Source organism: Callorhinus ursinus, unplaced genomic scaffold (genome assembly GCF_003265705.2).
Source record: "Callorhinus ursinus isolate GAN/ISIS: 27379988/994484 unplaced genomic scaffold, GSC_fseal_2.0 scaffold12, whole genome shotgun sequence".
Taxonomy (NCBI): domain Eukaryota; kingdom Metazoa; phylum Chordata; class Mammalia; order Carnivora; family Otariidae; genus Callorhinus; species Callorhinus ursinus.
The window spans coordinates 79,812,014-79,831,509 of NW_027397074.1; the positions used below are offsets into that span (position 1 = coordinate 79,812,014).

Here is a 19,496-nt window from a genome sequence, read left to right on the forward strand (position 1 = left end):
CCAGACATGGGGCTCAATCCCAGGATCCCAGGATCATGACCTGAGCCAAAGGCAGATGCCTAACTGATTGAGCCACCCAGGCGTCCCTATATTATTTCTTACTGGAGTTTATATCTATGTCTCACTAGATTGGGAATTCTTTGAGGGCAGACACTATAACTTCTATCTCCTTCAGACTGCCTCCTTCTAGGTATTTACTAGATACTAAATGAATACTTGCCTAATGTTTGAATTCATGTAATTAAGAAGAATCATGTAGGGCCATTTGGAGCCATTAAATTTGTTAGTTCCCGATTTCCGATAATCAGAAAGTCCATGTTGTTCAAATTAGATTCGTTTTAATATTTTCCCCAAATCAGAAATACTTTGTAAGTGGTCTCTAAAGCAGTGGCTTTTCATTGGAGTGGGGGTATAGCCAATGAGGTGCAGGGTTATCATAATTACGACTGAGACCTAATGGTAAGATTTATCTTAATAACATTGCCCCGATTTTATGGGCTTAAAACAACAAAAATGTTCATTATGGTAGCAGAATTTCCATATATGAAAGACCTTCCCAGGAAAGGTAGTCATTCTGTTTATATCCTAGAAGGACCCAGTCTTTAAGTGCTTAAACATCAGATATCCTTGTAGACTTCTTTCAAAGTATATTCACATCTGTCTATATAAATGGTTTTTGAAGTGTTTTGTCTTTTTTTGGGGGGGGGGAGACAAGGTTTTAATACCAAGTTCACCTGTTTACAAACAACCTGCATAAGGAAGGGCTGCATCAAAATAAGTATAAATTAGCGCCAATTAGCATACTATCAGTTGGGTCTCTAAGTGCTAAATGAGTGAAATAAAAGGGGTTGAGTGAGGTCAATCCTGGAAGATGTTTGAAATGAGTTTTCAGGAAGAGAGGGTAAAAGCCGGAAAAAGAAGCAGGGGTGCTGGGCTTCTGTCCCCGGCTCAATCCTGCGGAGTGGGGTGGAGCGGGGAGGGGAATGGCGCAGGCCCTCAGGCTGAGCCGGGCTCCCCTCCAGAGTCAATGATCCTGCTGGGCTCCGTGGAGCGGTCAGAGCTGCAGGCCCTCCTTCAGCGCCACCTGTGCCCCGAGCGGAGGTTGCGGGCGGCCCAGGACATGGCCAGGAAGCTGTCTGAGCTGCCCTTTGACGGAAAGCCTCGGCCAGCGGGCAAGGGACACCAAGGCATCTCACCCGAGGGCCGGAGGGAGTCCTTTGCCTTTGTGGATGAGGATGAAGACGAGGACCTCTCTGGGAAGCCCCAGGTGACCAGGCAGGGACGGGCCGGCGGAGCAGGACAGACTGGGGCAAAGGGGAAGGAGGAGGCGGGAGACGGGAAGCTGGTCACCGAGAAAGTCAGAGACCAGTGCCCCGGGGGCCAGGAACTGAAGGAGATCCGGTTGCAGATGATGGTACCAATGAGAACTCAAAGGGATACAGGAATTCTGGACGGGTGAATGGATGTAGAGAGAATTCCCGGGACACCGGCTGATAAAAGGCAGGAAAGCGCTAGGCAGCCTCTTCCCCAGGACTGAGAATTTTTACTGTTCCTTACAGCTGCTTCCTCTCCCTCCTCCTCACCCCTTTCCTACTGCCCCCCTCTCCCCCGACGAGTCCAATGGGCCCCTGCCCAGCCACAAACAGCAGCTAGAAGCACCGCAGCCGGCAGGTGAAGATTCTCCCAGCATGCACCCTCACTCATGCCTTGTGGGTTCTCTCTGGGCTCTCCTTCACCCAAGGGCTGCTACTCTAAAGAGGGATGAGAGCACGGGTGGGCGGGAAGGGAGTCCTAATCACTGAGTCTCCATATTACTGCCCCAAAGGGGTGGGGACAAGGGCTGATTTGGGGGGGTAGGACAGAAGGTGTCTATGGAGGTGAGGCATATATGGGAAGAACACGCTGTGTGTGGCAAAGTGTCAGGGGCCCCTCCAGAGCCCCTGCACCCCGCCCTCCCCCCCGCCATTTCCTCCCAGGACAGATACGACTTTGTTTCCATTTCCATCCGCTCGCCACTCCTCTCAGGTCAAAGACCCTCTGTCTTTCGGTCCCTGCTGCGCTGCTTGCTGGGCAGACCTCGCCCCACGAAGAAGAAAACAACCCAGGTGAGAGCAGATGTGCTGTGGAGGGTGAACAGGGAGAGGGGCATGCATCTGAGGACTGAGAAACCCGTGGTGCTTAAGTCAGAGGGGAGGAGGTCCCAGCACGGAAAAGTTTCATCACAGGGTGGGAATGATGAGCAGGGGCATCCGTGGCCCTAGCCTGTGAGGTCTGCTAACGGCCGGGGAGACCACAGCTGCCGTGTGGACAAAAGGGAGAGAACTCAGACCTGTGGCTTTCTTCTCTAGGAGCCAGCGGATTTCGTGGACAACATGTCACCTGAAGAGGTAAGAGAAACAGCCACCCAGGGTGGATTTTTCTGTCTGATGAAGACATTGCTCATTTGCTTCATTGTGTTGTAAGAGTAAGATGCGAGTCCAGGCCAGGAAGCACTTCGAGACATTGGGAATAAGATGATTATGGAGAGAGGGACGGGCCCATTGCTCAGAGGTGGGGGAAACATGGTGGTGGTCTCAGAGGGGATCAGAAGAGAAAGGTTGTGAGCCTCCACATGTAGATGGGACCAGAGTGCTAAGATGAGCCTTAGCTCTTTTAGACATTAGGGGATGTCCTGGACCAGGCGGAGGCTGTGCAGGAAGGATGAGCTTCACCTGAAGTAAGATGGCACCAGGCAGCCAGCGGTTATGCGTACCAATGTGGAAGAGCAGCATGGAAACTAAGATGGTCAGTGCCTGCTGGAGGTTACGAAGTCTACTGGGCAGGGCCCCGAGACCGTGGACAACTAGGAAATGCCAGGAAGCGAGACTGGAAAGAACAGAAAACGGAGGGCAAATATTGACAGCGGTGTCTCATTGATTGGGACAAACACCTATTTCCTAAAAAAGGTAGTTACTGAGTCCGGGAGAGAGAAAATCCAGCCCCGAATGGACTTGGTTGTGAGGAGTGGACAGACGTGGAGCAGTGATTTGGAGGAGACCGCAGGGCGGTCCTGATCCTGATCTCAGTCCCGAAGGGAACAGACCCCGGGGGTTCCAGAGAAACAAGAGTCCATTAGCAGCCATTCCATTTGGTAAAAGAATGCAGGCCCCCTGTGGAGGCTGAAAAAGCAAAGCTTTAAAAGTATGTAGATGACAAAGAACCCAGGCCGGTATTATTTTAAAATAGACATCTCATTGGTTGTCCAGTCTAAATGGAGGAGGAGAGGGGAGTCGTAGGAGAGAAGGGAAGTGGTGGATCTTCTCCCCTTGTCACCCCTCAAAACACACTCCCTTCCGGTCACTGCTTAATGGAAAGATCGATGAGCACAGAGGACAAAGAACAGCTCTTGTTTCTGCCCCCAAGCAGGAATCAGATGGGTCATAACTATGGTTGAGGAGGGCCTTGCTCAATTACTAACCCAATAATTACACTCTTTAAAAAAGTGCACCAAAAATAAATAAATAAATAAATAAATAAATAAATAAAATAAAATAAATAAATAAAAATAAAAAAGTGCACCAGAGGGAGAGCCAGCTAGTTGACCAGTGAGGCTATTTCATGACCCCTGGAAATAAAGTGCAACCAGGGGTAAAAACAGAGCATACATTTTTTGCTTATGTCTTTCCAAAAGAAAATTTAGAGTATCTAAGCTCCCATGTCACCCACTGGGACATTCTAGAGGGATAAGATCCCATAGGAGTAAAAATTCAGGATGTTTTGAACGTGGTTTTCAGACGAGATCGAGGGGGCACCTTTGGCAAGATCCCGGTGACGCCCGCAGGAAGAGCTCAATTACACGTCACCAGAAGTCTTGTTTTCTTCTGCTCCTCTGTTAGGAGCACACACAGTCAGGGCTCCGGTTTGGTACTGGGGCTGAGCCTTTGCAAGTAGTCATGCCAGACCCAGAAGCAGACGTGCCCCACCCCTTGGACACAAGCTGGGGGTTCCTGGAACAGGATCGACAGCCAAGGTCGGAAGCCCAACTCCACCTCTGTGTCGTCTTGGGCAGACTAACTTACGCACTCTGTACCTCTGTCTCCTCGTCTGTAAGAGGGAGATAATGATAGGCTGTTGGAGATGATTCCCAGCACCCCGGCGTTGGCAAGGGTCCTACAAATAAATCATGTCTACAGCACACCTGCTGAGTGGTCATCCATCCTGGTCCTGTGAGGGCCAGCCAGACCCGGTGTGAACCTTCAGCCAGGGAGGGCGAGCTTTAGACAAGGTGGGACCAGGAAGGGGCAGATGGGGACTCCACACTGGGTACCAGAGCTAGGAGGCGCCCTTCAGAGAACGTCTCTGAAGCTTGAGACGTGCGGATTTGGACATTAGGAAAATAAAGTAGGACAGTATTCAGAGGCCACTGACTGAAAAGAGATTTCAAGGAATTTTAGATTCAGTTATGGAAAGTGAAAGCTCTCCTGGATTATTTGGAATCTTGGGGATTTCGGCATGGATCTCTAAAATCAAGAGGAGGTTAAGGCCTTCAGGCCTTCATGCTTCTGTCATGAACGAAACAAAAATGGTTTTGCTCAAGCCAGCTAAGTGCCACGTGATTCAGTACAGCTCTTCCAACCCAACCGATCATTGCTACGACCTGTAAGAGGCAAATGTGCTAGATTCTGCACAACATGCAGGGGTCAACCCCACATAACACTCTGAAGGGGTTACATCCTCACCTCTGTCCTGTAGGCAGAGGTAAGACAAACACCAATAAGAGATTGAGCAAAATCTATGTCATTTCTGAAAAGGAGAGACCAGCAGAGTACGGGAGGGATAGAAAAATTGTGCTGCTGGGAGCGTCGGGAGAACAGTGTGCGAGCGGGGTGGCGGCAATAAGGGCAATAAGGGGAATCCAGAAGAGCAAATGCAGATTTGGGAAGCCTGCCTGGTTTCACTGAGCAATGGGCATTGCGGGAGTGGTGGAAAATAAGACTGGGCAGATGGGTTGGAGATGACAAGTGTTCAGGGCCCCAGGGGGTGTTGGGGCTGGGGGACAGGAAGACAAGGGCGCTGCTCTAAGTGCCTGAGGGTGAAGGTGATGTGGGGCCTGGTGAGGCAGGAGAGGGTGCCAGGCCCTGGGAAGAAGGGAGGGTGTCTTGTGATCTGGAGGATCTGTGACAGTTCATTGCATATTTCAGGGTCTGGGCTGGGGCTAGGAGGGCTGTTTGGGGTCAAGCTGCAGGTCTGCGGTTGGCGGGGGCTCCGCAATATTGAGTGACTGCCCTACTCTGCCCGACAGATTGAGGCCTGGGAGCAGGAACAGCTGAGCCAGCCTGTCTGTTTTGACCACTGCTGCATTGACCAATCTCCCTTCCAGCTGGTGGAGCAGACGTCCCTGCACAAGGCAAGTCCCTGCCCCCTGACTGCTCAGGGCTGCCGAGGGCAGGGGGCATCTGGGGTGGACATGAGCTGATGTACTGCTCTTTCCCTGCAGACCCACACGCTGTTCTCGCTCCTTGGCCTCCACCTTGCTTATGTGACCAGCATGGGGAAGCTCAGGGGCGTGCTGGCATTGGAAGAGGTAAAGGTGACAGGTCCCATTTGAGCAGCAGGAGGAAGCGTGGACACAGGATAAGGGTGTGGGTGTGGGGAGGGGATGGTTTAACCTCTGGGAGGTCCCCCAGATTTCCTGCTCTATTTCTGAGGCGGAGATTGGAGAGGATGGGAGGATCAAGTGGCAGGTGGAGAGGAATGTCCCCAGGACCCTCCGTGGGCTGGGGGTTTGGATGAGGACCCCAGGCATGAGTCACAATTTCATGTGTGTGCTCTGGGAGAGACAGGAAGTGGCTGAAGGATGCCTGAGGGTCAGTGGGAAGGGGCCTTGTCAGAGGAGCTTGAGATCCCCAGGTCCACAGATGTGTCCCCCCCCCAGGCCCCTTTCTGTGCCGCTCCATGTCTTTCCCACTCCTCGTCCTTGTAGGAATCTGTCCTTCCCTTGCACCCGTTTGTCTCACCCTGTCCCATCCTCTGTCTCTTCCCAATTGTGTGCCCCTTTTCCCTCTCCCCGCCAGCTGCAGAAGGCCATTGAAGGGCACACCAAGTCTGGGGTGCAGCTCCGCCCGCCCCTCGCCAGCTTCCGGAACACGACTTCCACCCGGAAGAGCCCCGGCTGCCCGCCCCCTCCCACAGAGGCCTGGAGCCTTCCTGAGGACGGAGCTGGGGCTGCTGGGGCAGGTGACGGGGCTCCCGCCTCCCCAGAGACCCCCGTGCCCTCCGCCTCAGCAGAGCCCCGTCTCTCCGCCGTCCTGGACAAGGCAGAGGGCGAGCTGGAGGAGCTGGGGCTGGCAGAGAGCCCAGGGCTGGAAGAGGGGCTGGCCGACATCCTGCAGGGCCCCAGCCTGCGATCCACTGATGAGGAGGATGAGGACGAGCTGGCCCTTTGACCACCTCCAGGACCTCCTCTTAAAGACCGTCCAGAGGCCCAGGCCGGAGGCCGGATTTGTGTGGGGGCGGGAGGCGCGTCCTGAAGTTGGAGAGATCACACCAACATCCTGGCGCCTCCTGGGAATTTTAAAATGCGATAGTGATAGTCTTAGAAGAGGGTTGCAATTTGGGCAGAGAGAGTAGCCTCGGTCAGCTATTTAGGCTCTGTCCAGACGGGCAGGGGGTTCTAACCCCGGTGAAGGGCCTGATATTCCATGGGGCGTCCTGAGCCGTCCTGGTGCGTGGGTGGGAAATACCCTGCCTCTCTCGGCCTCCCCTCAGTCCCCTGCAGTCCCCTGGTGTCTTGTCCCAACACCTCCCCGGCTTTGCCCCTGTGTCTGCCAGGCTCCACAGGGGGAGGCCCACAATGGCTGTGACCTTCAGAGGAGAGGGCAGCACCTCGTGGCCTCGCAGAGTGACAGCCCGGAATACGCCGGCACATCATTCACACCGCTCTCTCACAGCCCCCCACCCCGCTCCCCTGCTTGCTCACATCCGCTGCCTGGAATTTGCCTCCCCACTCCATCCTGGCTCCCACTACCTGGGGGCAAGGGCCCTCACTAGAGCGGTGACCGGCCAGGCCCATCGCCGCCCCCTCCTCGCCCCGGATGTAAGCAGTGCGGTGTGGATAAAGGAGCAGCAGCTCTGTGCAGAGAGCAGGTGTCTTGCTGCCGACCGCGCAGGCCTCCTTCAGGCACAAACCCGTCCTGTCTCACACCAACCAGCTTCCTCACGCTCCAGTTTCCAGGTCACCCCCTGGGAACGACACCCCGCTGCCCCCTGTCCTCACTGACCTCTCCTGCCCGAGGGTCCACTGTGCCCTCCAGCTGCTGTGGTTGTGGCTTCTCCTGCCAAGAACCAAGGCTCAGGGCAGCCAGGTCCCTGGGGCACTCAGACACCAGCCCCTCTGAGACTAGTTCTTTGTGTCCCTCTTCTAGCGGTGGTGGGGAGACGGGGGTTCACTGTCAAGATGGCAGACCTCTTTGATGTTTGAAGTCAGAGCCTTATCCTCCCCACGTCAGCCACAGGGGGCCGTGCCGGCAGCCCGTCTTCCCTGTGAAGCGGTCCTGGGTGCCCGGAGCCTCCAGCAGCCCTGGCTTCCACGCCCAAGGCCTCTTCCCTCCCTCCCTTCTTTTGGTCCCTATCTAGTTCTGCAGCTGTACCCCCTTTCCGACATTCTCCTCCTTCCCCTCCCCTGTGCCCACTCTCCATCATCCCCCAAAGAAGACACTCATAGTCAGAGGTGCCACCACATTCTGTTTAGTGCCATTGAACACAGCCTGTAGCCCTCTCCAACAGGATGTCCCTTCCACCCCCCCCCCCAGGCCCAGAGAGGGTGCAGCCTGGGCAGGGGGGCTGGCAGTGGGCATTGGAGCCCGTGCCCATGTGTATATAATCTATAATATTTATATATATTTATATATAATTCTCTCTGTAATATATGTCATAGAATCTCTCTTGGGCCTGGGGTGGGAATGTCACATTAAGAAAACATGCTAAGACTGGCCATAAAAATGGGTATTTCCCAGACCTGGAAGACAGAGTAGGGGGTGTGGAGGCGGGGGCAAAGAGAAGGTCATACACTCATTCACCAAGAGCCCCCACCCGCTCAGCACAAGGGTAAGAAGGTAGGCGTGGGGGAAGGGGGGGCAGTGGAAGGGGAAGAATGGGAGATTTGGATTTTTCTTTAATAAAGTGATTTGAAAATGAAAGTACACCCCCCCCCCACCCACCCAACCAAAGGAAAATCATTTAGCAAGAGCAGTTTCATTCACAAGAATATAAAAACAGCCCTGTTCCGGGACTGTTGGAAAACGTGCTGCACAGCCTTTAACCCCAAAGGAAAAGCAACCCTCCCCTACCCCACCCCTGACAGCCTCTTCCTGCACATGCCCCTCCCCTCCCCCTAGAATAGGCTATAAGCAAACCCCATGCACCCCGCCCCCAGCACCAGAGAGGCAGCTGCTCCCTCCAGAAGAGTCCTAAGAGGGTCCCAGGCCAGCTCCTTGGCTCTTCTCCCTCTTCAGAGTGGAAAATGCAGGCCCCCACCTGACCTCTGGTCTGCGAGTCCCCTCCATGTATAAAGTCTCCTAGATGCCCTCACAGTTTCAGCCACTGTTGCGGGGACCGTTTGGCTTCCTCCGGGGAGGGAGGGAGGGAGGGAGGCAGGCAAGAATGCTGGCTGCTTTGGTCCACCTTTCCCAACTCCACAGGCCCTGAGCAAGAACGAACTGTAACGAATGAACCCGCTGGACTGTGTGTCCACCGTGGTCTGGGGGCAGAGCGCAGGCAAAAAGGTGGGGGGGGGGGACTAAGCAAAAAGATGGTGCATTGAGACAGCAGGTGGCACGAGGCGAGGAAACAGAACCGTGAACATGCAAAAGCCCAAGGTCCCATGGCAGGCGGGCAGGAGTCTCGAGCGAGGGCCAGCAGCCAGCGAGGGCATGCTGGGCCACCTCCCACAGCTGCTCGCTGCAAGGTCCTGCTGCCTCCTGAGTCAGGTCACGTCACCAAACACGACAGAGGTCCTCTGTTGAGATGGCTGTGGATAAGGTGACTTCGCCTACCCATGCTCACCATGCGCACTCCTGAGTCCTCCAAGGACCCACCCCGGGAAAGCCATTGTCCCCCTCCTCTGGAGGACACGGGACCCTGGCCTCAGCTGCAGTGCAGGAGCACATGTGAATGAAAGTGTGAACTCGGTTGGGGGGGGCGGTCATAGATGGACAGAAACACCCCAACTCTCAACCTCCTCATTCCAGAAAAATAGGTCTGGGGCGTGGGGTGGGGTGGACAATTCTGTCCAGGGTCTGGGAGAGGGTGACAGTGCTCCCTTCCCAGCAGAGGGTAAAGTGATAGGAGCCCTGAAGTGTGGGTAGGACACAAGGCCTTGGAGCTGGAGCCTTAGTCGGGCACGAGGAAGGAGGGAAGGCAACAATGAAGCTCTGAGATTCTCTCTTCTACCCCGTCTCCCTGTGCCCCGGCACTGGGAAGGGGCAGTGCGGCAGCCAGCTCTGCAGCGGTGGTGTCGCTCGCTCTCCCCCGTCCCCTCCTGTCAGGATCTGTCCCAGAAGTGCTACGCGGCAGTCCCCACCACAGCGGAAACGGGGCGTGAGAGGGCAGGCCGTTGCAGAGGCGTAGGCCTCAGCGTAACCTATGCTGGAAGGAAGAATGCGCTGATTCTCCTCTCTTCCTCCACAGGAGGCCCGGGGAGGGAGGGAGAACACCTGGGAGGCCCTCTTTGGAGTCTTGGGAGGAGCTGAAGAAGAGGCAAAGGAACCGAGTGCCCACACTGCCCCTCAGCAAACAGCCCACCCTGGCCGGGGCCTGACAGCACCGGACTCCTCCCTCCACCCCGCTCAACCCTGAGTCCCCAAGAAGTTATAAAAATGTAGAAAAGGCAAAGAGAAAAGTGTAAACAGCTCCAGAGAATTAGAGGGTGGATGGAGGGAGACACAGCCCTCATGCTTCCCCGTTTGGCCAGGACACCTACATTCTGTGTCACCCCCTCAGGGCCAGGGCTCCCAGAGCAGGAGACAGAAGAAGGCAGAAGAGGGAAGCAAGAGCTGGGGCAGCCAGCCCCAGCTGGGCCCTTTCCCAGATCCCTGGATCCTCCTTCCGGACAAGGGAATAGTCAAAATCTCGGAACAGGCGGCCATGTTTGTTCTGGGTCTCATCAGTGACTTTCTGATCTCTGAGCAGGCCCGGGTCTAAAGAATCACGTTTGTGTCCCTGTGCATCCCAGCTGCCACATCCACCTCCCCCATGACTCCTGATCTCAGAAGCCAATTTCTCGCTGAGCTCACATGACTTTAGGTGGCTTCCCCTGCGCCCGTCGAGCCATACCGATAGCCCCTGAGGTCTGTTCCTCATAGTGGGGATGAGTTGGGGCCACAGCCAGAGAAAACACAGAGTCGGGAAAAGCGGGAGTGACACGGAGAAAGGAGACATTCCCACAGCCACAGTCAAGGCGCCTGGAAGACGAATCAGAGAGTGAAGAACTAAGGTCCAGTCGACGGCCACACGCTGCTCTGTGCTCCTGCCCACAGGAGAAACACTGGAGCTTCAGACAGACCCGGAAGCCTGCAGCCAAGCAAAGTTCACAGCCACCCGGCTGTCTGGGCCTCAGTTCCCGGACCTGGGGTTTCTACAGTATAAACCTGGTTAAATTCCCATCCTGGCTCCCCATTTTCCTGGCGGGGACTGGCAACTCCTGGGTCCCTCATGGTCTTCTGCCCGGGTTTCAGCTGTACTGCTGGGGGGAGGGAGGGTATTGTTGCAGCCATGCCCCTCAGGTGGGAGTGGAAGGCTGGGCACGGAGTGGGAGGAAGCTAGTTGTTAGCCTCGCCCTCCTCCTCATCGAAGGATTGCACACCTGAGGATGTGACATCAGACACTTTCCGGCTGAGAGCAGTGGACATCTCAGGATCTTCTCGTGGGGAAAGTGACTCCAGGTCCCGGCATCCTGCATCGTCTTCCTCCTCGGGGGCCAGTGGCCTCTTCTCCTCCTCAGCAGGGCCCCTTGCCAGGTCCACTGCCCCCACCTCCGGAGCCCAGTCCGTGTCTGACCCCAGCAAAGGTGGGGGCTCCTGAGCAGAGCATCCGCAAGCAGGCTGGGACGGCCCCATTTCATGCAAGCTGGGCTGTGAGTCATCAAATGCAGGGCCAAGATAGGATCCTGTGGCCGGAGAGGCAATGAGGGACTGGTCGCTGGCTTCCCAGGCATCCGACGACCCCAGACAGTACATGCCCTGGGACACATAGGAGTGAGGCCATCCATCCATGGGGGCTTGAGCAAGGGCATCTGCCAAGAGAATCAGGGAAGTCAGCACGGTTACAGAACATCAAAGGCGGCAGCAACAGCCCGGAGAACTGGGGACGGAGGGCCACAGAGCAAGGAGGACAGTAAGAAAGCTGAGATGAAGAGAAACACACGGGGAATGGAGGTAGCCCGGTAAAGCTGGGGAGGCCTCAGAAGAACCGCCCCTCACCTTGACTCTCCATCAGCTCCTGGTAGTTGTCACTGTAGTCGCAGCCCGGTGGCTCCTGGGTGCAGTTGACACTCACGTCCTCCCCGTCCATGGAAGACCAAGCCATGAGTGTGGCCTCGGAGATGGCAAACTGCTCCATGACACCTGCAGGAGAAGACCTAGTTGGCACAGGACGCCTCCGGGGACCCTTAGACGCACGCACGGGGAAGGGCGACGTCGGGGCGGCACTGTCCAGCAGAAATACGATGCAAGCCATTTGTGCAATTTAAAATCTTCTCACAGTCATATTTAAAAAAATGTAAAAGAAACAGGTGAAACTAATTTTTATAATGTGTCTTACTTAGCCCAATATATACTTTGGTTTATCTTTCAACACGTAATCTATATAAAATTATTAATGAGATATTTTACGTTATCTTATTCATACAGGTCTTTGAAATCCTGTCGGTATTTTACACGGACGGTGCGTCTCCATTCAGAGGAGCCACATTTCAACTTCAAGTTCAAGCGGCTACTGTATGGGACAGCACAGACTAACCCCCACACAAGGCAAAACGGTGTGGGACTTCCCAGGTCAGGTTAAGAATTCTTGGCGGAGAGAGTTGAGGGGTCTTCTGGTGAGATAGCCAAAGGGATTAAAATGAGGAATTTCCAGAAGTTTCTCTTTGGACGGTTTTAAGAATGTTAGCTGGTACTAGGTCGTCAAAGACAGAGGAATCTAAATGAGAGGGCTGGATTTCAACAGAGAATCCCCAAGGGAGCACCATGGCCTTGTAGGTCCACAGTGGTATCAAGAGGAAAGTTCCAGTGTTTGGAAGGAGAAGGGAGGGACGGGACAGACCATGGAGGCTGGGTAGACCTGGGGGCCCCCATTGTGGTCAAAGCTGGTTGAAGCTTACATTGCCAATTGCCCTAAACTACCCCCTACCCACTACACGTTTGTCTCCCCTTCCCACTGATAGTTCTTCCACCATTCACATCACCACAACATAGACATACCTCCCTTCTCTTCCGGATCTAACATTCTTCCCAGGTGTCTTACTGGGACGTGCTACAGGGGTTTGGCCACTGCGGCAGGCATGCCATATGCCTGTCTCATAGAGATTCCACTGTTCTGGACCGAAACCCCTTCTGTAATACCACCGTCTCGCCACCCAGGTCCCTTGATCTTCTAGTGGTTGTCACAAGCAATGAGCCACGTAAGCGAATCCACTATTGCAACGTGCTGAGGGGCAAAGTGTAGAGGGGATTTCTCAAGAGACATGGGTAGAAGGGGTGCCTTTCAGAGTTCAAGGCCCCTGCCTTTATGTCCTGTACAGATAGTGCTGCCATGTAGGAGAGAAGGCATCTGGTAACAGGTGGACCCGCAGTTCCATGTAATTCTCTTTAATTTCTGAGATGATAATGAAAAGAAGTTTGAGGGCACTTACCCGAATCAATCAAAGTACTTGAAATCAGAGCTGATTGGGACATAATGCCTTATCGTCATCACAGGGATAGAGCCAATCCTGCCATTGCGGATCAGGCTGGAAGGTCAGTCTCTGGCCATCCCGAAAATGGGTCTCCTGAGGGTCCCCGGAATAAGTACCTGCTAGGAAACGTGCCTCCTTCTCGCCATCGCTGAGGTCCGAGTAGGCGTCGGTATCCCTGCGCACTGCCTCGTGGCTATGTTGCGGCTGAATGGCTGGCGCCTTCCCCCAGCCCTGCCACTCAATCATGTGGGCCACCCGGCCTTGCCCCATGGCTGTGGGCTTCGTCACATGGTCCTTCATGCTGCGAGAAATCCCTGAGGGGCCAGACATTCCCCACATCCTCCAGAATAGCACCCGCTACCGATACAAGATCCACCCCACGGCCCCACCCAAGTCCCACGGGACTCCATCCAATGGGGGAGCTCCATATGAGGGGCAGCCTGGACAGGAAGGCTTGACAGCAAGGGCAAACAGGTCAGGGGTAGGGGTCTTCTTTAGGCCTTGAGGAGCAAGGAGACTGAGACCAGGAGCGTGTAGGGCATCTCCTGTCTGGACGCATCCCCGGGTGGGGAGTCTCACCTGAGAAGGATGACTTTGCCAGGGCCCCAATGCCGTAGGCGTTAGAGTTTCGCTTAAGCTTCGGAAGAATGGAAGTGGTGTCCTCCATGGAGAGCTGGGGGAGGGAATGTGGGAGGAGGGGCAGAGATGAGTTCAGGGTTTCCAGGAGGAAGGGTCTGAGCTAGTGCAGGTGAAAGGGAACCATTATGCCCAGGAGTCCTGAGGTCACTTATGCCACAACTGCCCTTGAAAATATGGGGGATGGGTAGGGAATGTGAGGGCTCATGGTGCCTGCTGGCATCCGGGAGCCCTGTGTTCTGTGGCAGGTCAAAGGGAGAATAGAGGGAGAGGAGCTAGGGTGCGCCGGGGAGGGCAGGGGGAAGCTGCACTCACATTGATGCCGTCCCAGGAGAAGTCAGTCCGGGTTTGCTGTGAGGAGAGAGCAAAGGCAGCGGGGGGTCGCGGGCATGCCCGGGAATGCAAATAGCCCCCACCCCACCCCCAGCCCCGGGACTCCCGGGAGGGTGTGAAGTAGAGAGGTTTTTCCCCAGCTTAACTCAGGAGCTCAGGATTAGGAGCTCAGTGTGGAACATTTGGCCTGTGTTTTGAGGAAAGTAGGAGAAATGTTCTGTGAAAGTGTCAGTCGGAAGGAGCGTTTGGGCTGTTCTCTTGGAATTTAGGAAGATAATTCAAGGATCAGGCAGCTGGGAGGCTTTGTTCATGAGGGTTTCTGGGGTCTTTTAAAAGTCCTTCGGTTGGGGGCGCCTGGGGGGCTCAGTTGGTTAAGCGTCTGCCTTCCGCTCGGGTCATGATCTTGAGGTCCTGGGATGGAGACCCACATGGGGCGGGGGGGGGGGGGGGGGGCCCCCCCCGGTGGGGAGCCTGCTTCTCCCTCTGCCTCCGTCCCCCCCTTTGCTCACTCTCCCTCTCTCTCTCTCCCAAATAAATAAAATCTTAAAAAAAATAAAATAAAACTCCTTTGGCTGGGGGGCAGCGGGGCATGGGGCCTCACCTCGGTGGATGGCCGATGGAGGGTGCTCCCATGCAGCGAGCTGGTGCTGTCCATGTGGATCTGGTCGACATCCTTCAGGCCCTTCCAGTCCACTGCAATCACCTCATTCCCTGAAGTGGACACAGGCTCACTAGTTGCTCCACCTTCAACGCCCCCCCCGCCCCTCCGCCCCCCAAGGCCCCTCCAGGGTCGCAGAGTGCTGTGGTCACCCAGGGGCAGTCTCTCCAGACTCCTCCCTTCCCTCCAGCTCCCACTCCTTCTGATGGCACATTCCCTTTCCCATTCCTACTCTCCCCTAATTTTTGGTAGGACAAACCGTAATGCTGAGCCAAAATATTCCCTTTGAGTGCACCCAAGAATAGCACATTCAGAGAAAGTGTTATATGGCCTTATTTGTTGTTGTTGAAATGGAGGGGTCAGTGGTTGGGTTTTACCAGGAAAACAGTTCTGTTGTCTGTCCTGAGGAATCTTTGAGGGTTTCTGTATGGAAGTATACGGGAGCTATGCCTTTCATCCTTTCTGTTCCCACAAATAAGGGCAGAACTTCTTTAGGGCTAAGCTTCTCTATATGTGGGCTTTATGGTTTGTATCTTGGAGCTGGTGATCTGTCTGACGGGAAGGAGATTTGGCGGGGATAGAGGCAGGAGTTGGGGGCGTCACCCAGAAATGGGGAGAGCAGAGAAAGTAAAAACTGAGATGCGATCATTTCCCCTGACTGTTGGGAGACAAGTGATGGATGGAAGAGGAGCAAAGGGGCACAAGGGGAGAAGAGAAGGGGACTTTTAAAAATAGGAACTAAAAGAAAGGCATTCAAGTCATGGAGAAGGCAAAAGACAATGGATTGTCTTTTGGACAGGATTTGAGGGCTGACTGGGGGGCTGGAGGGCAGAGGAGGATGGGAATTGTTCAGGTGAGGCCAGAGCTTGGGGCCCTGGTAGATGCTGGCAAGCAGGCAGGGTGGTGCCTCTCCTGGGAGGTTGGGGAAGGAGCCCTTGGACCGTTGGAAAGGGACTCAAGCATCAGATGACTGTGGAACCATCTGACCTTAGAGATCTTCCTGCGCACGGAGTTTTGTGATTCTGAATTTAGGGTTACGGGTCCATGCTTCAGAAGGGGTGACGTGAATGGGGTCTTGAGCATGGGGAGGCATTCAGCACGCATCCACACAGCTAGTGCAGAAGGATGGTGATTAATGGGTGGGAAGGAGGTAGGACCCCTCCTAAATGAGCCCCTCTCCCTTGGGGCTACCGGGGAGTGATGTGCTGTGGCTGGCAGGGAAGAGGAAATATGGACCCCTGGGCGTAGAGAGCAGGGAGGGGGTAGACAGAGGAGAGGAGGGATGAGGAGGGCAGAGCAGGAGAGAGGGGAGGGGGAGGTGGCCTTTGTAGAGGAGGGAGAGCTGAGTCAGAGCCCTGGGGGGCAGGGAGGGGGAGAGAGAGAACCCTAGGAAGAGGTGAAAGCAGAGGAGAGGGGTATCCATGGAAATAAATCGGGTCTCAGAGAAATCAGGCTTCCGGAGAGTGAGTTTGTTTGTAATAATAATACGAATTATTCTCTCAGCCTGAGGTCACTGGATCGTGTAGGCGGGAGAAATTGCGAGTTGGAATGGGAAAAATTGGGGGGTTTGGGAGAGGGTTGGACTAATTCGTGGAGCTGTGAGCGTGGAGTCGGTGCGTGGGGCGGGGGGTACGGGGTGGAAGCAAGGCAAAGGCTGAGGGGAGAGACGACTTAGGAGGCGCCTGTGCCCGCTCCCAGTCCAAGGTAAATAAAGAGGCGGCCCCGCCCCGCCAGCCCCCGCCGACAGGTGCAGGTCCCGGTTCGCCGGGCCGGCCGGCCCCACCCTCCTGGGAGCGGGCTCCCGACCCCTGTCGGTCCCTCTAAACCCCCCGCCTCCTCCCCGCGCCCCGCGGCCCTTCCCTCCAGCGCAGCCCAGCCCGGCCCCATTTTCTCCCGGCGTGGACCCAGTTCCCCTCCCCGAGGCACCGAGCGCATCCCGCCCCCGCCCCGGAGGGAAGATGCACGTGAACAAAGCGAATCGGGGGAGGCAGGAACGACAGAAAAAGGCAACAAGAGAGAGGGAAAGAGGTGGGAGCAAAATACCCAACCCAGAAGGAGGCGGGGGGCGGGGGGCCGAGGCGGAGGCCGGGGGTCCTTGGAAGGGGGCTGCCCCAGAAATGGAGGAGGAGAGAGAGGCGCCGGGGAAGGCAGGGTCGAGGTGGATGGCCTGGAGGTGGAGGGCGCAGGGACGCGAGAGTAGGGAGAGGAGGCTGTTGGAGAGATGATGGAGAGGGACCGCGCCGGGGGGAGGGCGGCGGAAGGAGGCTGGAGGGAGGCGAGGCAGCGGAGGAGCCGGGAGGGCGTCCGGCCCCGCAGGCGCGAGGGGAGAGCGCGGAGGAGAGCCGAGCGCGGGGAAAGTGCGGGAGCCAGGCCGGGCGGGGCGGGGGGCGCCGGGGGGCGGGGGGGGAGGGGGCCGGGGAGCGGCGCGGGCCGAGACTGCCTCCGCCCGCCCCCGCCCCGCCGCGGTACCCACCCACGGTCCGGGAGCCGATGCAGCCCATGGCTCCGGCGCCTCCGGGGCCGGGCGCTCACCGCCGCGGGGCGGGCGCCGGGGGCACCACCGGGAGCCGCGCCGCCGCCCCAGCCGCTCTGCAGCGCCGCGGCTGTCTCCGCTCGGCTCCGCTCCCCCCTCCCCTCTCCATCCCTCCCCGCGGCAGCCTCCGTCGCCGCCGCCGCCGCCGCCGCCGCCGCCGCCGCCTGGCTCCCCCGCCCCGGCTCGGCTGGCGGCGGGCGGGGAGGGGGCGGCCTGGGGATTGGCTGCGCGCGGCGCCTCCCCGCCCCTGCCCCCGACCCCGCCGCCTAGCTCTCCTCGCGCACCTCGAGGCGCTCCACCTCCTCCAGCCCTGCCCCTGGCCCGCGCGGGGGCTCTTCGCCGGGCCCCGGCCGGGCTGGCGCCTGGGGGTGCTGGAGACCCGGAGAACGTCCCCCTTGGGTCCCCGAGCGGGGGAAAGAACCCAGCGCCCGCCCTCCGGTTCTGGTGGATGAATTTCGAGGGCCGGGGTTGGGGATGCTCAGGGAGAAAGGCGCGGGATTGGGGGTGGGTGGGGAGGGGGGTGGCGGGGGACGCGCAATAAAGCTGGGATGAAGGGCCTCGGCCGCCAAATTCCGCAAACACTTGTTTTCTTCCTGGGGCCGCATCTGGGACACAGACGCGAGCGTGATTGGATACAGCTTCGGTTGCTCCGCGTTTCCTGTGCGCTGTTTCGTCCACCCAAACATCGCGAAGTCTTTGCGAGGGGATCGTGTACTAAGCTTCCCTGTGCTGGGCGCTCGCTGGAAACTCGGGGATGGGTGTGGGGTTGGTGCAGATCACCTCCAGGACTGATTGGGGATGGGGGAGTAGAATGAGATTATTCAGTCCCAGCTAGAGTGGAATAAAAATCAGGACTCGAGGCTGGCTAGAAGGCACAGTTTTGAATTCAATTTAACTTTCTGAGTCTTGGTCTCCTCTGACAAATGACAGCATGGACGTCAGGAAGCAGTCGAGAGAGGGGAGAATTGACCCCTGGCTGGCCAGACGGGGTCAAGTAGGTACCAGGGGCCTGGTGAGTAAGAGATTGAGAGAGAGAGAGAGAGAGAGAGAGAGAAAGTGATCTACGTGGTAGGGGTCAAGTGGGCACTGTAGTACAGCAGGCAAGAAGTGAAGTCCAGAAAAGTCACACAAGAAAGGGCACGGAAACTTGTCTCAGCAGCACCTGCAAACCCAAAGTGTGAGAGAGCAGACCGGGTCAGTACCAATGACAGCAAATCCAGGGTCTGTTTGTTCCCCACCTGCTTTCTTTTCCCTCCTGAGGTTGGGCAGGGACGAGGACACCAGACCAGGCGTCCCAGTGTGGGTGTGGGTGTGTAATAGGACAAAGGACCAAGTCTCATAGATGCACCTTTTAACCGTTTAGAGTCTGAATGGGGAGCTAAACTTTACGGCGATATTTACCTTTCTTTACATTCTGTGGAATCCCAGATGAAAGATGGGAGAGAAGATGCTAATAATCTAATTGCAGATCTGGGAGATGGAATTATGGAGAGAGAACTGACCTTTGGTCTCTGTACATGACGAAAGAAATCCAATCTGCATCTATAAAACCGTGAGAGAGAAGAGGGAGTAGTCAGTAGGTCTGCTGAGATTTTAGTCATCCAGTATAATCTGTGGCAAGATCTGATACCTTATTTTGACAGTGAGAAGAATCAGCAAGTATCTTCCCCATATCTACTATTGTTGGTTATACAAAAGAAGCATCACGTGGTTTCTGCCCTCCTGGGATATATCGTCTCGCGAGAGAACGTGGAAAGATGCGGGGGAAAGAAGAAGAAGGAGAAGAAAGGGAAGGGTTAGGAGAAGAGGAAGAAGAAACGACTTCCAATACTACAGCAGTGCCGCTCAGCCCCTATTGCTTGTGGGGAGAAAGCACCGATGGACTAACCAGGTCAGGAAGTAACAGGCAAAGTGGCCAGCCCTGCTCTCCCTTTGGGGTGCTCTCTGATTCCAGTATTCCCACTACTAGGCTGGTCCAAATATGGATATAAACCCTGTCCCTTGTTCCCCTTAGCACAGCGGTACAAGACTGGGTTTATCCAAATGGTTGAAATCCAGTCAACACAAGGGACCCTGGGGGTCTTGAAGACTCAGTCCTGGTTCCCATTCTGTCTTAAAGGTATTTTCAGCACCAGAGAAAAGCAGAATGTCAGATCCTCTTACTTCTCACCATTTAGAGGCATTCTTTCCCAGTCTCTTTGCCATCTTCTGAGCCAAGGTCAAAGATTCTAGTTCTGATACGAACAGGAGCAACCTTTCTGGAGGACGATTTGACAGTACGGATCAAAAAATCTTTAAAATATGCATTGCTGTTGTTGCAACGTTACTAAATTGTGACACAGCTATTCCATTTATAGAAATATTCTAAGGAAATAAAAATAGAATATGGGCAAAGATTTAATCTACGG

General features: G+C 55.8%; 2 protein-coding genes across 4 annotated transcripts in view; one reads left to right on the forward strand and one right to left on the reverse strand.

The window, feature by feature from the left end:
* The window catches only part of CLCN1 (chloride voltage-gated channel 1), a 29,749-nt gene extending 21,536 nt beyond the window's left edge, over nt 1-8,213 (forward strand). The window contains exons 17-23 of the mRNA XM_025854937.2: nt 1,023-1,267; nt 1,560-1,671; nt 2,026-2,105; nt 2,349-2,387; nt 5,282-5,386; nt 5,477-5,563; nt 6,054-8,213. Coding sequence (XP_025710722.2) covers nt 1,023-1,267; nt 1,560-1,671; nt 2,026-2,105; nt 2,349-2,387; nt 5,282-5,386; nt 5,477-5,563; nt 6,054-6,425 — 1,040 coding nt within the window. The 3' untranslated portion in view covers nt 6,426-8,213. The remainder of the gene's footprint in view (nt 1-1,022; nt 1,268-1,559; nt 1,672-2,025; nt 2,106-2,348; nt 2,388-5,281; nt 5,387-5,476; nt 5,564-6,053) is intronic.
* Nucleotides 8,214-8,327: 114 nt separating this feature from the next.
* Nucleotides 8,328-19,181, reverse strand: FAM131B (family with sequence similarity 131 member B). 3 transcript variants are annotated; one of them, XM_073899320.1, is made up of 8 exons: nt 18,719-19,181; nt 18,490-18,630; nt 14,499-14,608; nt 13,880-13,915; nt 13,508-13,601; nt 13,045-13,242; nt 11,457-11,600; nt 8,328-11,269 (listed from the first exon to the last, which is right to left on the reverse strand). In XM_073899320.1, the coding sequence occupies exons 3-8, from the start codon at nt 14,550-14,552 to the stop codon at nt 10,797-10,799; spliced, it is 999 nt and encodes a 332-aa protein (XP_073755421.1). In that variant the 5' UTR covers nt 14,553-14,608; nt 18,490-18,630; nt 18,719-19,181; the 3' UTR covers nt 8,328-10,796. The 3 variants fall into 3 exon arrangements, with proteins under 3 accessions (XP_073755421.1, XP_073755422.1, XP_025710786.1); XM_073899321.1 differs by lacking the exons at nt 18,490-18,630; nt 18,719-19,181 and adding an exon at nt 17,373-17,488; XM_025855001.2 differs by lacking the exons at nt 18,490-18,630; nt 18,719-19,181 and adding an exon at nt 17,029-17,189.
* Nucleotides 19,182-19,496: the final 315 nt, after the last annotated feature.